The sequence below is a fragment of the Nesoenas mayeri genome (assembly GCF_963082525.1).
Source record: "Nesoenas mayeri genome assembly, chromosome: 5".
Lineage (NCBI taxonomy): Eukaryota > Metazoa > Chordata > Aves > Columbiformes > Columbidae > Nesoenas > Nesoenas mayeri.
The window spans coordinates 61,915,275-61,933,738 of record NC_137548.1 but is presented as its reverse complement, the minus strand read 5'-3'; the positions used below and the strand labels follow the sequence as shown (position 1 = coordinate 61,933,738).

General features: G+C 35.5%; 1 protein-coding gene across 1 annotated transcript in view; it reads left to right on the top strand.

Annotated features, from left to right (window-relative positions):
- Positions 1 to 18,464, top strand: part of ELP4 (elongator acetyltransferase complex subunit 4) — a gene marked incomplete at both ends in the record, with an annotated part of 143,118 nt that overhangs the window by 5,124 nt on the left and 119,530 nt on the right. Inside the window, 2 exons of the mRNA XM_080345625.1 lie at positions 558 to 593; positions 9,975 to 10,096. Of these exons, the coding sequence (XP_080201751.1) occupies positions 558 to 593; positions 9,975 to 10,096 (158 nt within the window). The remainder of the gene's footprint in view (positions 1 to 557; positions 594 to 9,974; positions 10,097 to 18,464) is intronic.

Below are 18,464 nucleotides of genomic sequence, written 5' to 3'. Positions count from 1 at the left end.
TTTCATTGGATGATGTCCTACCTGCCTTATTGTTGTGTCCATATTCAGTAATAACATAAAAAACATGGGAGCCAAGATTTTGCCTGATTGACTTGGATGGGAATTTGCACGCTTCTTAGTAGGTCACTTTACATACGTGGTTCTTGGTACAAAGGCGTAATGCTTGATAGTGATTAATATGGATTTAATTTGGAGAATGTTTACTCACTTGAGTCATCCAAGTAAAAATTCGCTGGCTCAGACCGTACATGGTTATTGTAGTACTTGAGCGTAGTTGCATAGAGCTCTGCAGGATCTTTTTACCACAAGGATGATAGTACAGTATATTGTGAAAGTAATTGTAATGTGTAATATATAATTACATGTAATGTGTAATTATTTCATAATAGAGAATTGTAGGAAGTATTGCAAAGGTAATTAAAATGTTGTTCACTTTTATATTTTTAAATTCCCCGTTATCACCTTTCTTTGACTTACAAACTAAGAAAACTTAATTGTTCTCTAACATAGTATTTAAACGTAGTCTTACTTTATTCTTCATTTTGTTTTGTTTCCAGGTGGAGGCATAGCTGTTGGAACCCTTCTTCTTATTGGTTAGTACAGAATATATAGATACTTATATTCTGATATGTTTCACTCATTTTAATGTACTTATCAAATAACCTGTGTTTTCATTGTTTTTTAAACTCATATATTAAGAAAGTATAACCCTCAGGCCCCTACACTTTGGGTAGCCTTCAGAGAGGACTGTTGTCTATTTCAGGAATTACTGGAGGTGGATCAAAACCTAACTTTTAGACAGGTTTGAGCCCCCAAGAAGAATGCCGCAGAATTCCCTTTGAAAGTGAAGCATTTAGCAGATTTAAGGAGTTTATAGGATTTGTTTCAAATTACTTAAGATTTTCTAAACTACTTGACTTCCTGTAAGATTCAGACTGTTTATCATATCAAAGATATTTTGTTTAAAATTGCCTTTCTAAGGAAGATATGATATACAGAATCTTTTAACCTTTTGGTTGCTGGAATCAACTAAGAGAAAGCTAATGGAGGGCTGCTTTCTGTCGGGAGGCAGACAAGACACACTGAGGTGATTAAATAGGTTATAACAGATTTCCCTTTGCACACTTACACTGTCTTTGTGAGCTGTACCACGTCTCCATTGCAGCTGAGATACCCAACTTTCTTTTCTCTTTAAAGCGTAGCAAAGGGGAAAGGACTGTTGCACACATCTTGTTTTCATATCCCCAGGGTACACGCTGGACCTTAGAGCCAAGAACCATTTCCCAGCCCCCTAGTTTAAGCATATCCACCAAAACCACAATTGGGAGGGCAGGCTAACTTCTTACAAGTTAGTCTTATAAGTGCTTACAGTTTCAGCATGTCAGTAAAGACGATCATTGTTGCAGAAGAGAAGCTGAAGGAAATACAATCTGATTTATCACATCCGTTCATTAATCTTGGGGTTCTAAGGATACAGATCTACTTCAAAGTGATGTAAGGGCTGAGTCATAGAAATGTGATATTTTTTTTTTCCTATTTTAAGTGTTTACCAGGTTAATGGTGTTTAAGACAAGTTTTCAAGGTTGTGACTTTCCTAGCAAAAATAACTGATATTACAGGAAAAAAATGGAAGTTTGTTAGAGAAACACCTGTAGTTATGTGGAAAACATCTGCATCTGTAATCTGTGTTCACATCTTAACTACTGTAACAATTTAAATGCTACTTTTTGATGCGAAGTTGCTGGAACAAAGAACTAGGAACCTGGCAACAACAGGTTCTAGCTCTTAATTTCCAGTCACTGCAATGTCTATGACCTGTTGGAGTCTGAAAGTTGTGTGCTTGTTTTCTCCCACTGAATAAGAGGTAAAGTGCCTCAATTTCCTTATTTGTAGGAGTGATGAAAATATTTATCACTTTGCAAAGCTATTTGAGATATGCCAAGCAATGTCTGAGTGCCTGCGTATTAAGTGCAAAAAAACCCACGTTAAAGCCTTAATAATGGATTTATTATTTTAACTTAAAACTGTGGAAGACAACTGTCAGTAAATTTGAAATTGGTAAGTAAAATCTAGAAGATAAAATTTGAAAAGCTGCTATTACAGATAAAAATGCCAGTTTCTCATTGCAGAAGATTGAAAGTGTAGTAAGGCACCATTTTGGCTAAATCCTGAGGTTTTGAATGCCTCACAGGTTGTTGAGGATCAAAATTACAATTGCAAAATTGCAGAATGGGAATATAGACAGACATCTGAAAAACTCAGGTACAGAGTAAGATACAACTAGCAAGAATTATCAAGAGTAATACAGATTTTTCTTAAGTACCTCAAGAGTTGCGAGAAGTCCAAGAGAAGGGCTGGTTGGTTACTTGACAAAGTGGAAGAGCTGTTGAGAAAGGAGAAAATGGTAAAAAAGTTTGTATTAATCTTTACCCAGAAGGAGCGCTGCAATCTCATGACTTATCATCATTGAGAACAGTGACTGGATTTCAGCTTTTCCTTTGGAAAACACAGACTGGTGTATGCTGAGGGTGGTTTCAAGCAGATTGTGCCTGCAAAGTGTTTTAAGAACTTGCTGATGAAGTGTTTGGCCCATTAGTGTTTGTGAGAACTGGTAGAGGACAGTGAAGGAAAGAAGGAACTGGAAGATTAAGAAATAGAAGTACAGCTGGTGGAGGAGTGGCTGAATTGCACACCTTGAAGAAAACAAGGACTTAAATAGCAGCCAGTAAGTTGAATAATGTTTATGAGAATAGTGACTGAGGGCCCTGAGTCAGCTCACTAACATGCAAGATGCCACCACAAGGCAAAGAAGGACTGCACACCAAGGACCACAAAAGAAAGCAGATGGCTTTTTTTGCAAGGGCAGAAAGTGCCTGTTGAGCTTAATTTTCTCATTAAATTTCACTCAGATTTCTGTGAATTCAGGAAAAATGGTAGAAGTTTTCTCTCTTGCTACTTTCAGTGAAGATCTTACTTTTCTCATTCAGTTTGAGAAGAGCTGCAATGTTGCTATGGACAGAGGAAGAAGAAAAAAAATGTTAGAACTGATTGTATTTTACACAGATCAGATATTATGGAACTACGTGTTGTCTTCCTATTAACAATGTACACTGCTCCTTGCAGTAGGTAGACTAGGTGGTATCAAATGAACCTATTAGCTTGAAAATTGCCATTAAACTAAAGAAAGTCGTTCTTCAAATGGTATGCAATGAAGTGGTAGAATGCTTCAGCTTAAGGTGTTGTGGATGTTAAAAAAAAAGTTTTGTCTCAATGGAAAACTGAGCAGGCTGATGGAAGAGAAAGCCATTTGCTGGGTTAGTAGATACCACGTCTGGCTTAGGAGCATCTTGAGATGCAGGAGACTGAGCAAGTGCTTGGGTGAAGCATCGCATTTGCTTATTCAGTTCTTGTTACCTCTTCCTAAATATCTGCTTTTGCCTACTGTCCATTTGACTTGACCTGAATGGCAGCAGATGAAGCGAGTGCAAAGGCAGTGAACTTGGTGTGCTGATGAAAGAGATGACGAGACTCAATGACTTGAAAATAATAGGATTTTTACCTGGGTTTGTTCTCCCCCTGCTCTGAGTGCCTAGCTAGCAATACTCAGTGGTGGGTTTTAATTTGCTTATCTCCCATATTTGTTATCTGATATTAAATTTGGCTTCACAGAAACACAAAGGAGAATCCTTCTTTTAGATTTGAAAGCTAATTTTTTTTCCCAAATAAAACTTACCTTATATTCTTTTGAAACATACAATTATATACAAAAAGGTCTTAAAGTAAGAACTATATTTATTCATGACTCATTAGTCTAAAAATTTTTAGACTAATTTTTGAAGTTGGTGCAGGTAGAATTGTAACTGCATTGTTTGAATATCTTGTCAGTATACCAAGAAATTCTGTCATGAGATTAGTATAGGCAAGCTTAATATTATACAGGATTGAAGCTGTCAGTGATGAACCTCCTAGGAAGATCTTTCTGTGTTGTACTCCAAGTGTTATCAAAAGGTTAAATTCTTCCCCCTTCCTTCAACATTCTCTAAGGCAAAATAAATGGCATTACTTCTCTCTTTGCAAATTAAATGCTCATCTTCATTATTTGACACATTATCTTGGTTAATTTAACCAAATAATAGTAGATTCAGGGTATTAAAATATTTATTTTAACTGTTGTGTTCTGGAGATGTAGTAATGGCACAGGTTACTTGATAAGACTGTAAAATGTCGTTTCAAATATAAGTGCACAAGTTTTAAATTTTAATTCATACTAAAGAGCATCATGATTTTTGGTTTGACTTAATTCTATAATATATTCTATTGACAGTGTTTTATTTATCTGAGAATTAGAGAGCTGAGGCACATGGTAGTTTTCTGCAAGATCCTGGCTACTAGAGGAACTGGAAACATCCTGGGTTCTATTCATACAGCAAGAATATTTTAGATTTTAACTAGTACTTAATTTCAAAAGATATTACTCTAGTGGGTTTCTAAGAGGTGGCAAAACAAGCATTCTGACTCTGCATGAAATGAAATTTGAACACTATCAGAACAGTTTGTTCAATATGAATGTGAGACCTCTTGTTCATAGTTCCATCTTGAACTGCTCCAGAAGATTTGCTTTCTGGAAGAGTCTCCCCGATCAAAACAAGCCAATCGTATAGCTGTGGATTAGACACACTCCTTTCCCCACTCCAACCTCCAGTGTAGGTCTGTTTTGCCAGCCTCAGGAAGAATTTCTGGGAGGATCTGATTTTGTTTTTTAAATATAAGCCTTGTTTATATAACACATTCTGCATAGTGAGTTACAGGGTGCACAAATATGCCTGTCCTGGGTACCTTGTAAGAACCAATTCTTACATACCTTTAGGATGCTCTAGATTTGACAAGGTCAGTGACAGCTAAATGTTTTAAAGATTACCAGTAGGAGAGTTTTTCTTGGTAGCTGAGGTCAATTATTTAAAGTTGTCTAGTTAAAAGCAGGTCTATACTTGTACATTCTAAGCCTTGAAGCAGTTTTAGCTACTTTAATTAGCTACTATTATTTTTACTAGACATGCAATTTAACCTGACTGGTAAGAGCTCTCTTCACTTGTCAATGTAATTAAATTTACTATCTTTTTAAAGTTGAAAAAGATAATCTCCAGAGAGGTACAAAACAGTGATTTGCTAAGTATAATTCTACAAAATACAAGTTACCAGAATTCACCTTCCTCAAGTATGGCCCAATGCCAAATATTGTAACTTATGTGTTTGACAACTCCGTTTTGGCATGTGCTAATTAAATGCAAGTGACACAGAGTATATCCCCTCAAGCTTAGTAAATGCGGACATTAGTAAAGTATCTTTTAAATGGAATTTCAGATTATTAAAACAATCGCATCTTATAACCTCCAGCAGTTCAGAGAGATGTTTCATAGCTACAGAAAGACACACCTTAGGTCACAGCATCATCCTCTAGAACTATCTGGTGAAAAAGTGATCAATACTGATAGACTCTGACAGGCTTTTGGCAGCTTTAGGGCAACCTGTCTAGACTTTGTATAGAGAAAAAAAATAAGCTTTCTGTACATTACATTGTTGCAGTCTTGGTTTTTCCTTTTATGACTCTCATAATTTTAAGCAATTACACTACGAATTATCTCTGGATTTTTTTGAAGACCTTCATGCTGTTTAATTTACTGATGTATATTATAAATATGATCTATGCATATTTGTTACATGATGGTGGATTTTATTCCTTTTCAAGTTATAGTGCTTATTCTCCATCCCTCCCTTGGAACAGGAAAACCTCTGTGCAGGAGGAGCAGTTATGCCTAGAGATTTTTTTCTTAAGGCCACACATTTACATATTTATTTCCATAATTAGATGAGATTTTTGTCTGTGATTTTTGTATAAAATATATTGACAGTGCCTTACTCATACCTGCTATCTTTGCCTTGTGTGCTCTAGCTAAACTTCAGTGCCTTAAAACTTCCTATCTGATTCCATGGCCGCTGATTTGTCTGAGTAGTAGCTACGGGCAGTCCATGCACAAAGGTGTTGAGAATGTCTCTTCTGCGTTCAGTAGCCCATGTGGTCAGTATACAGTTTAGGCGTGAAAAGAGCCATAAATTGGTCCTTATCCTTAGTTTTCAACGTGATTATATGTTGGAATTCATTGCACTGATACCAACAATACTGCTTTTTCTCACAACTATTTTAGCCATGAAAACACACTGTTGTGGAAAGAAGCCAGTGGATAATGATCACAATAAACTATTTTATTTACATCCTTATCTGTAGGATCAGAAGAGGTTTTTTTCCTGGAAACAATATGCATAACTTCTAGGTAAATAATCTCTTTTCCTTGTATAGTTTTACGCTTCACTAGTTACTCACCTGCTACTTAGCTGTAGAACGCTCTTTGTTCCAAAAGAATCAGAGAAAGCTGTGGACTGTTGTGTGACTTGCAGTGACTGGACCCAGAAAAGAGTCTGCAGCTGCAAGAGTCTTATTTGTTTATGTGCCTTATTATAATCGCTAGAAGTTCACAATGAAGGCTGCTGACGGGACAGCTCTTTAGTATGGAGGCTAAGAATAAAGATTTGGTCCAGGCTTGGCTTGTCTTAAGTATGTTGGCTGACTAAAATGCACTTAAGTGCTAGTTCCTATACACGCAGAATGGAGGTGGTTCTTTTGGATATGGGTGTAATTTGCAAAAATACAGATAACGGTTGAGAATTTATCCTGGCCATCAAACTAGTAAGTCCAAGCATTATCAGAAAACAAATATACTTCAAAGTATTTAATTCAGTTTATCTATGAAAATAATCAGTGAGCTACTGAAGTACCTATGCTAAATGATTTGTTTATTTACAAGAAGAAAGCTGTACTTCTATGGTTTTGAATAGTAACATAAGTATTGAAGCCAGGATACAATGGATGCTATCAGAAAAGCCCCCATATGTGTGCACTTTAGATCTTTTCAATACCACAAAAGTTTAGTGACCTAGAAATGAATCAATAAAAAGCCATCCTCTATGTGACAAATTGAAGAACTGAGGGTTTCTTACAGATGCATTGGCTTTAACAATTCAAGATACACTGTTTGTAAAGGCTTTCTGAGACACATTTAATCCTTAGAGTGAGTACTGTAGCAGACTATGAGGTATTTTATATTTAGATCACTCTCCAATAGTTCATTTCCTATTTTTACTGTAAGTTTACTCTTACGAAGATCAATGTATGAAGACTAAAGGAAAGACTAATACTAAAATGGTATGTCCTTACACTGAATATAAATGTTTTTAATTTGCTAAATTGAAAATTCCTTATTGTTTTGCAAAATATGTTTTGGAAGGGTGTAGCAGTGTAAGAACCTCTTTGGTCCTATTATATTACAAATAAGTCTATCTCTCAAAAAATTAATTATAATCTTGGGTAGGTCAGTAGAAGGGTTTATATCCCTGTTCTCTATTGCTTCACTTCTATAGTTTAACATTTCACCATTTCAAATGAAATTTGAGTAAAAATTCTTAACTACTACAGCCTTAGTTTAGTTAAGTAATCATCAATACACTTCATGTTTCTTATATTTGCCCATGCTTTATGGGCTTTCCATGCTACATTTGGCTCAAAATTGAGCATGTTGTTTACTGTCTAAAGAATAATTAATACCAAAAACGATGATCTATACAGTTGCATGCACAGACACAAACGAAAAAATACTTGAATTGAGATACTGGCTTATACTCCATTAACTGTGGGTTAAGCCCTGTCCATATGCAATGCAACAGTGTTTTCTGTGCCTCAAATGATGAAGAAGGTAAACTTTAACCTATAGGTAAAAATTAAGAAATTGAGATTTTTGATTCACCAAGGATGAAATAAATGTGACAGCTGAGGATCCTTCCAGAGCGCCCAACTGATGTTCCTTTTCCTCCTGTGTTCAAAGAGAGGGAGGTCTAGGAAAATTCTCTCCCTCCACTGACATCTGCTGCAGTGATGTGATCTTATGGGAGGCTTGGGGATTTCTTTCAGGTAGCTGTGACAATTAAAAAAAATAATTAATAAGTAGATATCATGCTGTCACTTTGATTTCGAGGGGACTTCTTAATTTAAGAGCTTCATAGATGGATATTAGCAGACAGAAGTCAATATACTGTGAATAATATCTTACTGATTATATTGCAGTAAGCAACCAAAGCGTAAATAACTCGAGAGCCAATGCTTAGGGTGCAGGAGCTGTATATACGTGTTCCTGGGCTCCAGTTAGAAGGGAGAATTACTCTACATATGGGCTTGTTTCCTCTTGTTGAAGCAGTTTGGGATCTAAGCAAGCTCCAAAGACTCTATTTAGAAGATAAGTCTGTAATACCTCTTTGAAACTTTAGGCAGTGTCAGTTCTACTTTTTGCTTTTGCAACTGTGCTACTTCAGTTTTATCTGAATTGAGTCTTGTTTCCATCCTGGTCTCATACATGGAGCTGAGTTACTGGGGAAACACTTCTTCAGTAACAGTATTAATGCCTTTCTAAGCATGTGATATTTAATTAAGAGCTACAAACTTTCAAGGAAATTGTGGTTTGTAATTCTGTAATGCTCCTTTCTTCCTTTCCTCCCATTCCACTTCACTGGTGCTTTTTGGTTCTTAAGCTCCAAAACATACTGTTCAGGTACATATCAACGTGATATTCTTTTTTGTTTCCTTCTTCAGTATTTTTTACAAGTTAAATATAAATGACAACTTCCTTATTTTCAGCCTTTGTTACAGGTTTTGTGGGATTTTTTTCAATATTTTCATATGTGATTCATAATAGGCGGGAAATTGTTTCCAATTCACAGAAAGAATGGATTAGCAGTCGTCTTGTTTCTGTATAAAGCAAATCTATCTGTATTTTTCTGTCGCAGCATCTCTGTGTGTTATCATCTTCCAGTAGCCAGGTTAGCAGATGAAAAAGCAAAACCAGACATTGTTGCATCTACTTTTCTCCCAAACAAAATATTTCAGATACCTTTCCAAATAAGTGTCAGAAACACATTGATCTAAAATTTTACTGGGCAATTAATTGAGTAGTTATATTTTTAGGAATGTTTTTTTGCTAGCATTAACATTGCAATTGGTTACATTTCTTAAATAAAATCAGAGGTGGTTCAAATTTTAGTTGTCATTTACTCATTCACTTCCCTCATAGTTTTAGGTTATGATGAGTTTGAATTATATGAAGCTCATTAAGACTTTCTAATTCTGGTAATTTCTGATACGTAACTTGCGACGAAGAAGCCAAAGAAAATTTTTGCCTTTCTGAAGTCAGTGGGAGTTTGTATTTTTCTTTCAGAAGGCTCCTATTCACAATGTTAACAAACCTTGTCCAGTTTCTTAAATTTGAAGTTCATGTGTATTTCGAATGTGTTTGTGTTATTTCTCTGGATGGGTTTCCAAAACAGCATTGCAAATTGTCTCTTTCAGTATATCCATTTGTTTTGCCTATTTTGTAGTTCTTACAGTTTTGTAAGAAATGCTGATCTAAGAATGTCTCCATAAGAAATGATGCTTTTTTATAGCTTTAGCATGCCAGATACAATTACATTTTGGAAAGCATCAATTAATAAATACTTTAAGCAAGTTCAGCAATATTTTAAGCAATAGGAGTATAAATATTAACACAGTTCTCCCAAATGAACAAAGCCGCTTTCCATTAAACTGTGATTTCAGTAATCTTAGTTGATACTGATGGCAAACCTATAGCACTATTGCTATATCCAATCCATATCTTAGAATCAAAGACATGACGGAGAACTATTTCTCTGGCTTGAAAAATTAGGAATACAATATCACAAAGCATTATTTTTAAAGTTTTGGATCAATATTTTATCTATTATCTCCATTGTATATTATATACTGTAGGAAGTAGAGCAAAAGGGGGTATGTATAGTGTTGTGGGTGATTTATCTAACAGAAAAAGAAAAAATTCCAACTATTCTTATTTTCACAGAGGAAGATACATACGGTCTTTATTCCAATTTGTTGTTCAAGTACTTTCTCGCGGAGGGAGTTGTCTGTGGACATGACTTGTTTGTTGCTTCTGCTAACGAGCATCCTGACAACATCTTAAAGGTAAAGACTCATGGCTTTCGACAAGAAAAACTGTAATCTCTTGATGCATTTACATACATTTTGAGGTGTATATATTGTGTAGTAAGAAATTAATTAATCTTGGTGATTCATAAGAGTGTGTTGGGGAGTGCAGGAGTATTTACAGTATCCAGAATTGGGAATTAAATTTAGCTCGCTAACCTCTGTCTATGGACAATGGAGCAAGATCCTCCCAAGGCCAAATCAGTCTAGGAACCTCCTTATCCTTAATTTTGATCAAGGACAGACAGGCTAACGTAGTCAAACGGTTTGAGTCAAGCCCACTATTTACAGTTTCCACCTGCCCATTGGGAAAGGTGATTAAGGTCCTTCCAATATATTGCGGTGGAAAAAGTGTACCATTTCTGTCAATATTTGTGGTAGTTTCCTATAGAAAACAAGACTATCATTTATCATCTTTACAATTTCCTTTACACGTATGTTGTTTTCTGACTTTTTCCTACTAGGAACCATGGTCAGCTTTGCATCAAGTCTTATAGAAAGGTTCGTTTCAGACTTCAGTGAGCTCCTAATCAAACACTGATAGTTTCCATTATAAGGAAATGATTTAAGGGAAAAAGCCTGATCAACACTGCAATGAATGCTGAATTGTGAGGATAATCTTACAAAATTTCATTAAATATTTTATGTCTTTCTAAGGCTGCTTTTTTGTAATATTGAAAGTAACATATAATTTACTGATTACTTCTGCATCAAGTGAAGTCTGGCTATTTCCTTAAGAGTCTTCAGAGACTATTTCTGGACAAAATGATTACTTTTCTTTTTTCCTACCTAATGATGGTAGATTCTATGTCTTATCTATTCAATATTATCTTCAGTATTCAGGAAAAAGTATGTTCTTAAAAAAATTATAAGATTGTGGTTATGAAAAATCTAATAATTTTTGTATGATCTTGAACCTATGGAGTGTTCATTTAGTGGTGAAATTTGTATCATTTGTTATTGTGGTTTAGAATATAGCCTGAACAAATAGATTAGAGTTTCCTTGTGAAGTATGAATTACATGAGAACGTGCTATATTTTTTAATAATATTTTGGTGTAGATAACTGATAAGTCATTGACTCTCTGCCTATACAACACATGATCATTGTGGTTGTTTTTTCATCAAAATAAAATTATTCAAATTAATATTTTTATTGCATTGCATTAATATTTCTTAAAATGGAGTGGCTAACATTTTATTCTTCTCTCACTTACCTTTGAATCAATGGCATCTGTTCTTCTTGTGCCAGTTTGAGTATCTGGTTAGTTTGATGTGACTTATTGAGTTCTGTTGTCTGATTTGGAATAAGTTTAGGGTTGGTGTTTTTTTTTTACTTTTCTGGGGTAGACACTAGTTAATAATACTGAATTTCTCTGTTGTAACTCCATAGTGGTGTTAATATAAGAGATTACAAATGGATGGACAAATTACTATAGGAAGGTTGAGAAAAAATATCATTTTGTCTTTTGTCTTCCTTCATTTGTGTGTTTACGTATCCAACAGTACTCTTGTCTGTGCTTTTCTGTTGTTACATTGACTATTCAACACTTCCTTCGCTTAACAGACAAGGCACAGTAGAGTTGATTTCTCTGGTCTATGTTGCTGTCTTGAAATTGCTTCAGTGAAGTAACCCTGTAATATGCTGGGTATCAATCTAGAAAATTATGTACTTTCACTCTTGGAAAGCTTAGGCACTTCTGGAAATGGCAATATATATTACCTGGAAAACATTATTGCCTCAACTGGAAAAAGTCAATCTAAGACTGGCTATGGCCACAGTTGCGTCTCCATATCACAGAGGTGGGGTTTTCCCTGTGTCTGTCTCACCTGACTTCTTTGAAAGGAGAGGACTGTCAGGTACTTCAAGAAGTCCTCTCCTGTCATAACAATGAGCTGTTATGGATTTGGATGTCTCCACCAAGTCAAGATTTTAATATAACATTGCTTACTCTTAAATAACGTTGCATTTTATTTAATGACATCAGTAATTAATTTATTTTCAGTATCTGTATTCTTTACTGGAACGGCAACACAAATTTGGTACATATCAACCTGAATTATACACTTCATGATTCTTTTTTTGCTTTATAAAATGCAGGTATGGATTCAGTATATTCTATAGCTAGTATTCTAATGAACTGGATTTTACATAAAGGCAGTTCCTTAACTGCCTTATGCCCATATTTTGTGGTCAGTCTATTTATGCATTCAGTTATCTACTGAGATGCCATAATTGCCCTATTCTATTTTTATAATGTGATTGGAAGTTTCTTGAACCTATAACCAAGACAAATATTGCTGGTAGTAGGAAGGGGAAAAGACATTCTTATAGACCATAATTATCTTGAAATTGTGTATAACTAAAAGACAAGCAGAGGATAAAAAGCCCTGATCAGCTGCCTAAGATATATTATATTACCACCCACCAATTTATCCATCATCCTTTGAAAACATATTCATGCCTTTTGTAGTCAAAGCTCCTTCAGGAAATTGGCATTAAGATGTAATGCTGAAAAATTATACACCTCTGGTAAAACCTACAGGACTATATACATGCTGGGTTTAGAAAGTATTTTAAACATTTGAGAGCATTTCTCTTTAATCTATATCCTTCAACAAAAGGCAACTTTTTACAGTAAGAGTGTAAGTACTGCGAATAATGTACAAGAAAAGAAATAGTATGGTATACTTTGTGATTGATCATAAAATAAAATCGAATGCATTGGTACATGGAAAACTAATTTAATAATAAAATGACTGAAGGAAACTCTATATCTTAAGGTTCCATTTTCAGTACCATACCTTTTTAAGTGTAGACTACAAATTATGAAAGGCTGTTATGTGCTCAAGCTTAAAAACAAAGAGAAACTAATAAAATATACGTGGTTCTGTTCTGTCTGTTCTGTCTGTTCTATCTGTTTCCTCAACTTCACTGTGTTTTCTGGCTATATTTTTTATTATAATTCAGCATTTTTTTCAGCAATAACCAGCTATTTTGAAGTTGCTTAGAGTGGATATGTTTGGGAATGGAACATACAAATTTGAGGATATGGTTATATTTATTACAGAGGAAATCTTAATTCAAACACTGTTATACTTTTTGCAAGAAACAGCAAGCAAGGTGTTTGAATATTTCCTAGAATATCACTGTAGCCACAATTATAACAGGCTTGTATCTACTGCAAGTTAGGCTGGGTACCAAACTGATTTCCGAAAGCCATAAAAATACAGTAACTATATAACAGCTTAGTTCTTTGTGCCCATTCTCCTTGGTTGTGCCAAGTTATGCTTCCAGTTTGTATCTGTGGTGGCTGCATTTCTATATTTCTCACTTTTCCACTTCAGATTTGGCACTGAAATTTTAGAACTGAATAAATGGCTGTAGAAGAATTTCTTTGCCTTTTTTCCTGAGTCACTATTTTATCTAGATATTGGGGGGGAACTGATTCTCACAAGTGTTAGTGAGCAAAAAATGGATTATATTTACCAGTTTTGAGCTCCTCTTGACAACAAAGAGCACTCTCTGTGAAGTTGCTGTTGCTGTGGAGCCTGTGCAAAGTTTGTCTCGAGAGGAAGACTTGCTGGTCATTACATGTGCTGGGAAAGAGAAAACCAGTGTCCCCTGAAGCCCAGCAAATTCCCTGTGGGACCAAGGCCAATGTCACCTCAATGGCTGTTTCATTGGGAACCTGGAAGCCTGAGGTGGAAGAGTGGAAGGTCCAGAACTGCTTCTTGGAGCTGCATCTGGTCATCTCCTGTGGAAAAGTTGAAGAACGCTTTGTGAGCTTACTGCCTTGTTATGGAATTTCTGTTCTCAAGCTGGAATTTTATTCCAGGATACTTCTGGACTCTGTTGGGTTTGCCTTTTGGAGGTTCTCTTACAAGAAGAGAGGATAAAGAGCACATCCTTCAAGAAGAAAGCTTTGGCATAGCCTATCAGTTTGCTGTTTATGGCGGGGATGCTTTTCCTACCTCTGCTATAGAGGATAGCTTTCCTAGAAGGAAATTCATTCCCCAATCAAGTCCTTTGAGGCTCACCATACTAAGGCACGAAGCAGTATTGACCCTATACATCTGGTGCTGTTGTGCTTCCAGGTTTGAAAATGAACAATGTGCAAAGATTTTGCACTCTGGAGAAACTACACAGAAGATTCTCTTGAGTAGCAAAGCCCTTGGTGTGCCTACATATCAGATACACAGCTTCACTGTGCTTGCTGGATGTATCTTCAAGTCCATATGGAGAAACCACGCGAAAGGTCTAGGGAACCACAGGGAAAGGTGGGGAAGCTGGGAGGTGCAGGTAGAGAACTCTAATGGTTTGTCAAAAATCAGTAGGGACACGATAAAAAAACCCTCCAGGAACAAGTTTTTTAAAAATTCCTACCAAACTGCAAAGATCTCTAAAACAAGAGTGAAAGTATATTTTAAAGATGACATTTTGCTTAAGTTTGTCATTTGAAAAAGACTGAAAGAATTCTGTCTCCAACAAGTTGGTCATATTGACTGGACCTGAAGGACAGAAAGTGCACAATTACAGTTTTCCCACCAAAAAAATGAATGCAGAAAAAATCTAGCAAAATGTACCTTTTTATTTGCAGGGTTATTAAGAAAAAGTAACAACCAACCAACCAATGAACAACCACTGAGCTTCAGTGCTGTCCTACTATGTGTGCAAACAACCTCTTGAAAGAAAGCACAGCTGTGCACATGGACTTTTTAATTCCAGTGAAGAACATTCAACCATGATACTTGCATTTTTCCTTCAAAGGTGTGACTCCAAAACATTGTTTCGAAAAGAAGGCAAATGTGGAAGAAATGACCAGGCTGGTGACCAGGGCTTTCCGAGTTTCCATTTTCAAGGCGCGCTATTCTAATTCCTTCCTGTCTCTTTGCTGTCTGATGTTGCGAAAGAAGCCGTGTATGAATGCAAGAGGTATTTTTTTTCTGTCATCTGACATTTTTAGATGCCACATAAAGAAATTAAAAGCATAACAACTTGAAAGGTAAAATATACATATGCAAGCAGGGCTATATTCCTGTTATTCTTTTTTTTTCCCAATTGTATTTTCAAAGTCCATGAGCTTATTGCAGAGGTTCAGCTGCTGTGTGCTGTTAAGTGTTATCACTTACTACGCAAAAATCTAGTTACAGCTACAGCACTACTGGATGTTCCTACCACCTTTTATGTCTTTCTGAAGTACAGAGAGAGACTTGTGGCACAAAGACGAGGGTTGAAGCAAACCCTGGCAACTGTCTGAACGTTCCTTTGAAAAATCTCATTTCCTTAGTGTATAGCTCTTTCTCATCTGTTTGCTTGCTTGCGTGTTAGGTAAGTGAGATATCTAGTTTACATTTTTCTGTATTAACATGCATACATTTTAATTACATTGTACTCTAATTTTCTGCATTACAAAACTGTCTTATAAACTTAACAGAGAGGTCGTATGGGTGTGAAAGAGGATGCTGGAAAAAAATAATCACTTGTGTTTAAAAAGAATGAAATCCTTTTAAGCAGTACCCACGCTGAGAACTCTCTAAAGTATAAAGCTTAGTCTTTGTCCAAAGTTCAGACCCATCTAATAAAAGATTTTCTAGAACCAAAGGAAATAAATGTTAGGTTTAAATTTCAGTTTTTCTATCTTAGCTGTTTTTTAGGATATTTTTCTTTCATGATCTTAGTTATGGAATTGTTTGTTCCTAAACAGAAGTCTTACTTAACCTGTTAAATGTATGATAAAAGTAGCAGTTTAAAAAACAAAAGTGTTTAGGCTTCAGTGTTCAGAAATAACTATTTTACAAATTTGGTTGATAACTTTGTAGAATTGATTTTCTCAATGAGAAAACTGTGGCTGAAAGTATTAATCTCTTAAGGTGTTAATGAATAATGTTGTTATTAGTAAATCTGGTTAGGCCAGCTCATTATACACTGCGGCAGAGTTTACACAATTTGGGTCAGAGCTCTCATTTTTATTTAGTTACTTCACATTACTTTTGTTTCGTATGTAGTTCTCTTTTTTTGTTGTATTTATCTTTTCCTTACTTAAGCATTCATGGACTGATTCCAAAAAAAAAAGATAAAATAATGAAAAATTCATCTAATCTTCTCATATGCATTCATTTCAGTCTTGTGAAATGGAGCCATAGTGTGAGGAAGTTACAGCAAAGAGCTCTGCGACTTGACTGTAGGGTTCACTTCGGTGTATGTGAAGTAGAGAATATATTCTCATGGGTTAAAAAAAGAATACCCCTTAGAGAACTTTCAATTATCCTTTTTTATTTCATAAAGCAGAGGAATATTTCTTCCTTTTTCTCTTCCCGCGTTTCTCATTTATCCTGGGTTGACATCCATTTAGTCCTTTTGAATGTCAGAGAAAAATTTCTGTAGAACAGCCTTACCTGGAGAGGGAAATAAATTGTTGTACAAGGGCCACTGAAAGGAGAAAAATTCTGTATCCAGTCATTTGTGTTCTTTAACAATAGACCCTGTCTTCACAAGTGTTTACGATCAAAATAGAATCCTCCCCCCTTTTGGGAGCAGGGCCCTTTAAACTGACATTTATATAATACATTAGTGAAAAGAAAATATTTACCCTTCCTGACTTACCATCTGGTGGCCTCTAAATACTAAAAATTAACATAATGAAAAAGAGCCTTAAATTCGTGTGATATCTAAATATCATCGTAATTCGAGATCAACAGTGAACTGTACTCCCTTTAATAATTTTTTATTTCATATTTCTTTGACCATAGCTGTGATTGTATTGCATTGCAAAATAGTTGCATAAAACCATGCGAACAACATATTTATCGATACATAAATAGATAATGTTTTAAATTCTTTAGTACTATTAATTATACAGTTATTGAAACCCATGAGGATCAAAGGATTTTCTATAAGAGGGATTTCACATACAGCTTGGATTATGTTGCTCAATAATAGCACAGTAGTACTTCTTTAGCATTGTAAAATAGCTTAGAGAGGAGTATGATGCCTATAGTTGGTGTAATGCATTGGTAATTAAGAGGGTGTGAGGTTAAGCTTCATTAACTGCTGTGGGATTGTATCTTGGATTTTATTATCCCCTAGAGAACATAAGAAGGGAGAGAGGTCAAACTGTTAGAATCTGATTTTGCTTCGTGCATCTGCCAAAACAAGGCAGGCAAAGCAATGTGGCAGCAACACAGAAAGACCTGGGTTGCCAACAGCTATGGTTTGTACATCATTTTATTGCAGAGATAAAAGATTTATGAATGAAATAAATCCTTTCATTTTTGCGATAAAACCTTCATAAGCTTGGTTTGTAGGAAACAAAATTAATTGTGTCGTCATTCAGTATTACTGCTTCAGAAAACCATCTTTTTCCAAACTTATCTTCTATTTTAAAACATAGCAACGAACTTCCTACTCTCTTTTTTTCCTTCTTACATCTCACTCCAGATACAAACGCCCCAACCAAACCGCACTTAATAACTTTAGCACTTGTCTGCCTTTTTGTGGCTTTATGATGCATAGCAAAGACTTGTATTTTAGTTGACCCCAAGAAATGCTGTATATTTTCTTTTTTTTTCCCTATTTTAACTAATGCACTGCTACATGCTTTGTTTTTTATATACCTTAGGAGACACTTGTCTTTTTTTAGCCTTGGGAGAATGTAACAGTTCTCAGGAGTTGACACACTGATGCCACAAAATTGTCAGGCCCAAAGCTCTTCAAAGCTACATGATGTGGGAGCTGAGATATTTTTAAGCCGAAATAGGTTAAATAGAGATATTATGGGCTGATAAATCAACTCTCCTTTTCTTAGTCTTTTGTTTAAATAACAGTCTTATTTCCAAATTCTGGATGAAATTTTGGAAGTAACATTTTAATAATCGTGTATTCTTCTGAAATTCTGATTTATTTTTTTTCTAAGAATATTAATTTATTTAATCCTAAATCCCAAATCCTTTTTAAAATCCTGATAATTTCAGCAAAATGTAACTGCTTTTCATACACAGTAGAGAAGTAGAGCTCTCACATAATGATTTAATAAGATTGCTGGGAACCAGTGTCTTTGTTTCTCAGTTTGTAATGAAACTGGCGGAAAGGGAATTGTGCTCTTGAATCTCCCTCACACAGATACTTTGAGGAAAAGCCCAGGCTTAGACATGTTTAAATGTGGAAACCACGTCCTCCACTGCTCTCCCTACGTGTTCTGCAGTAAAGTTTTCCTGTTTCCACGTCGGTTTAGGTGCAGCTGTGCCAGCAGCAGCCGGTGCTGTGTGGCTGGTTTGGGTGCTGCTCTGCTTCACCTTCTCCAGAACTCTCTCATTTTGCCTTCTGTATTTGAGAACGATCTGAGAAG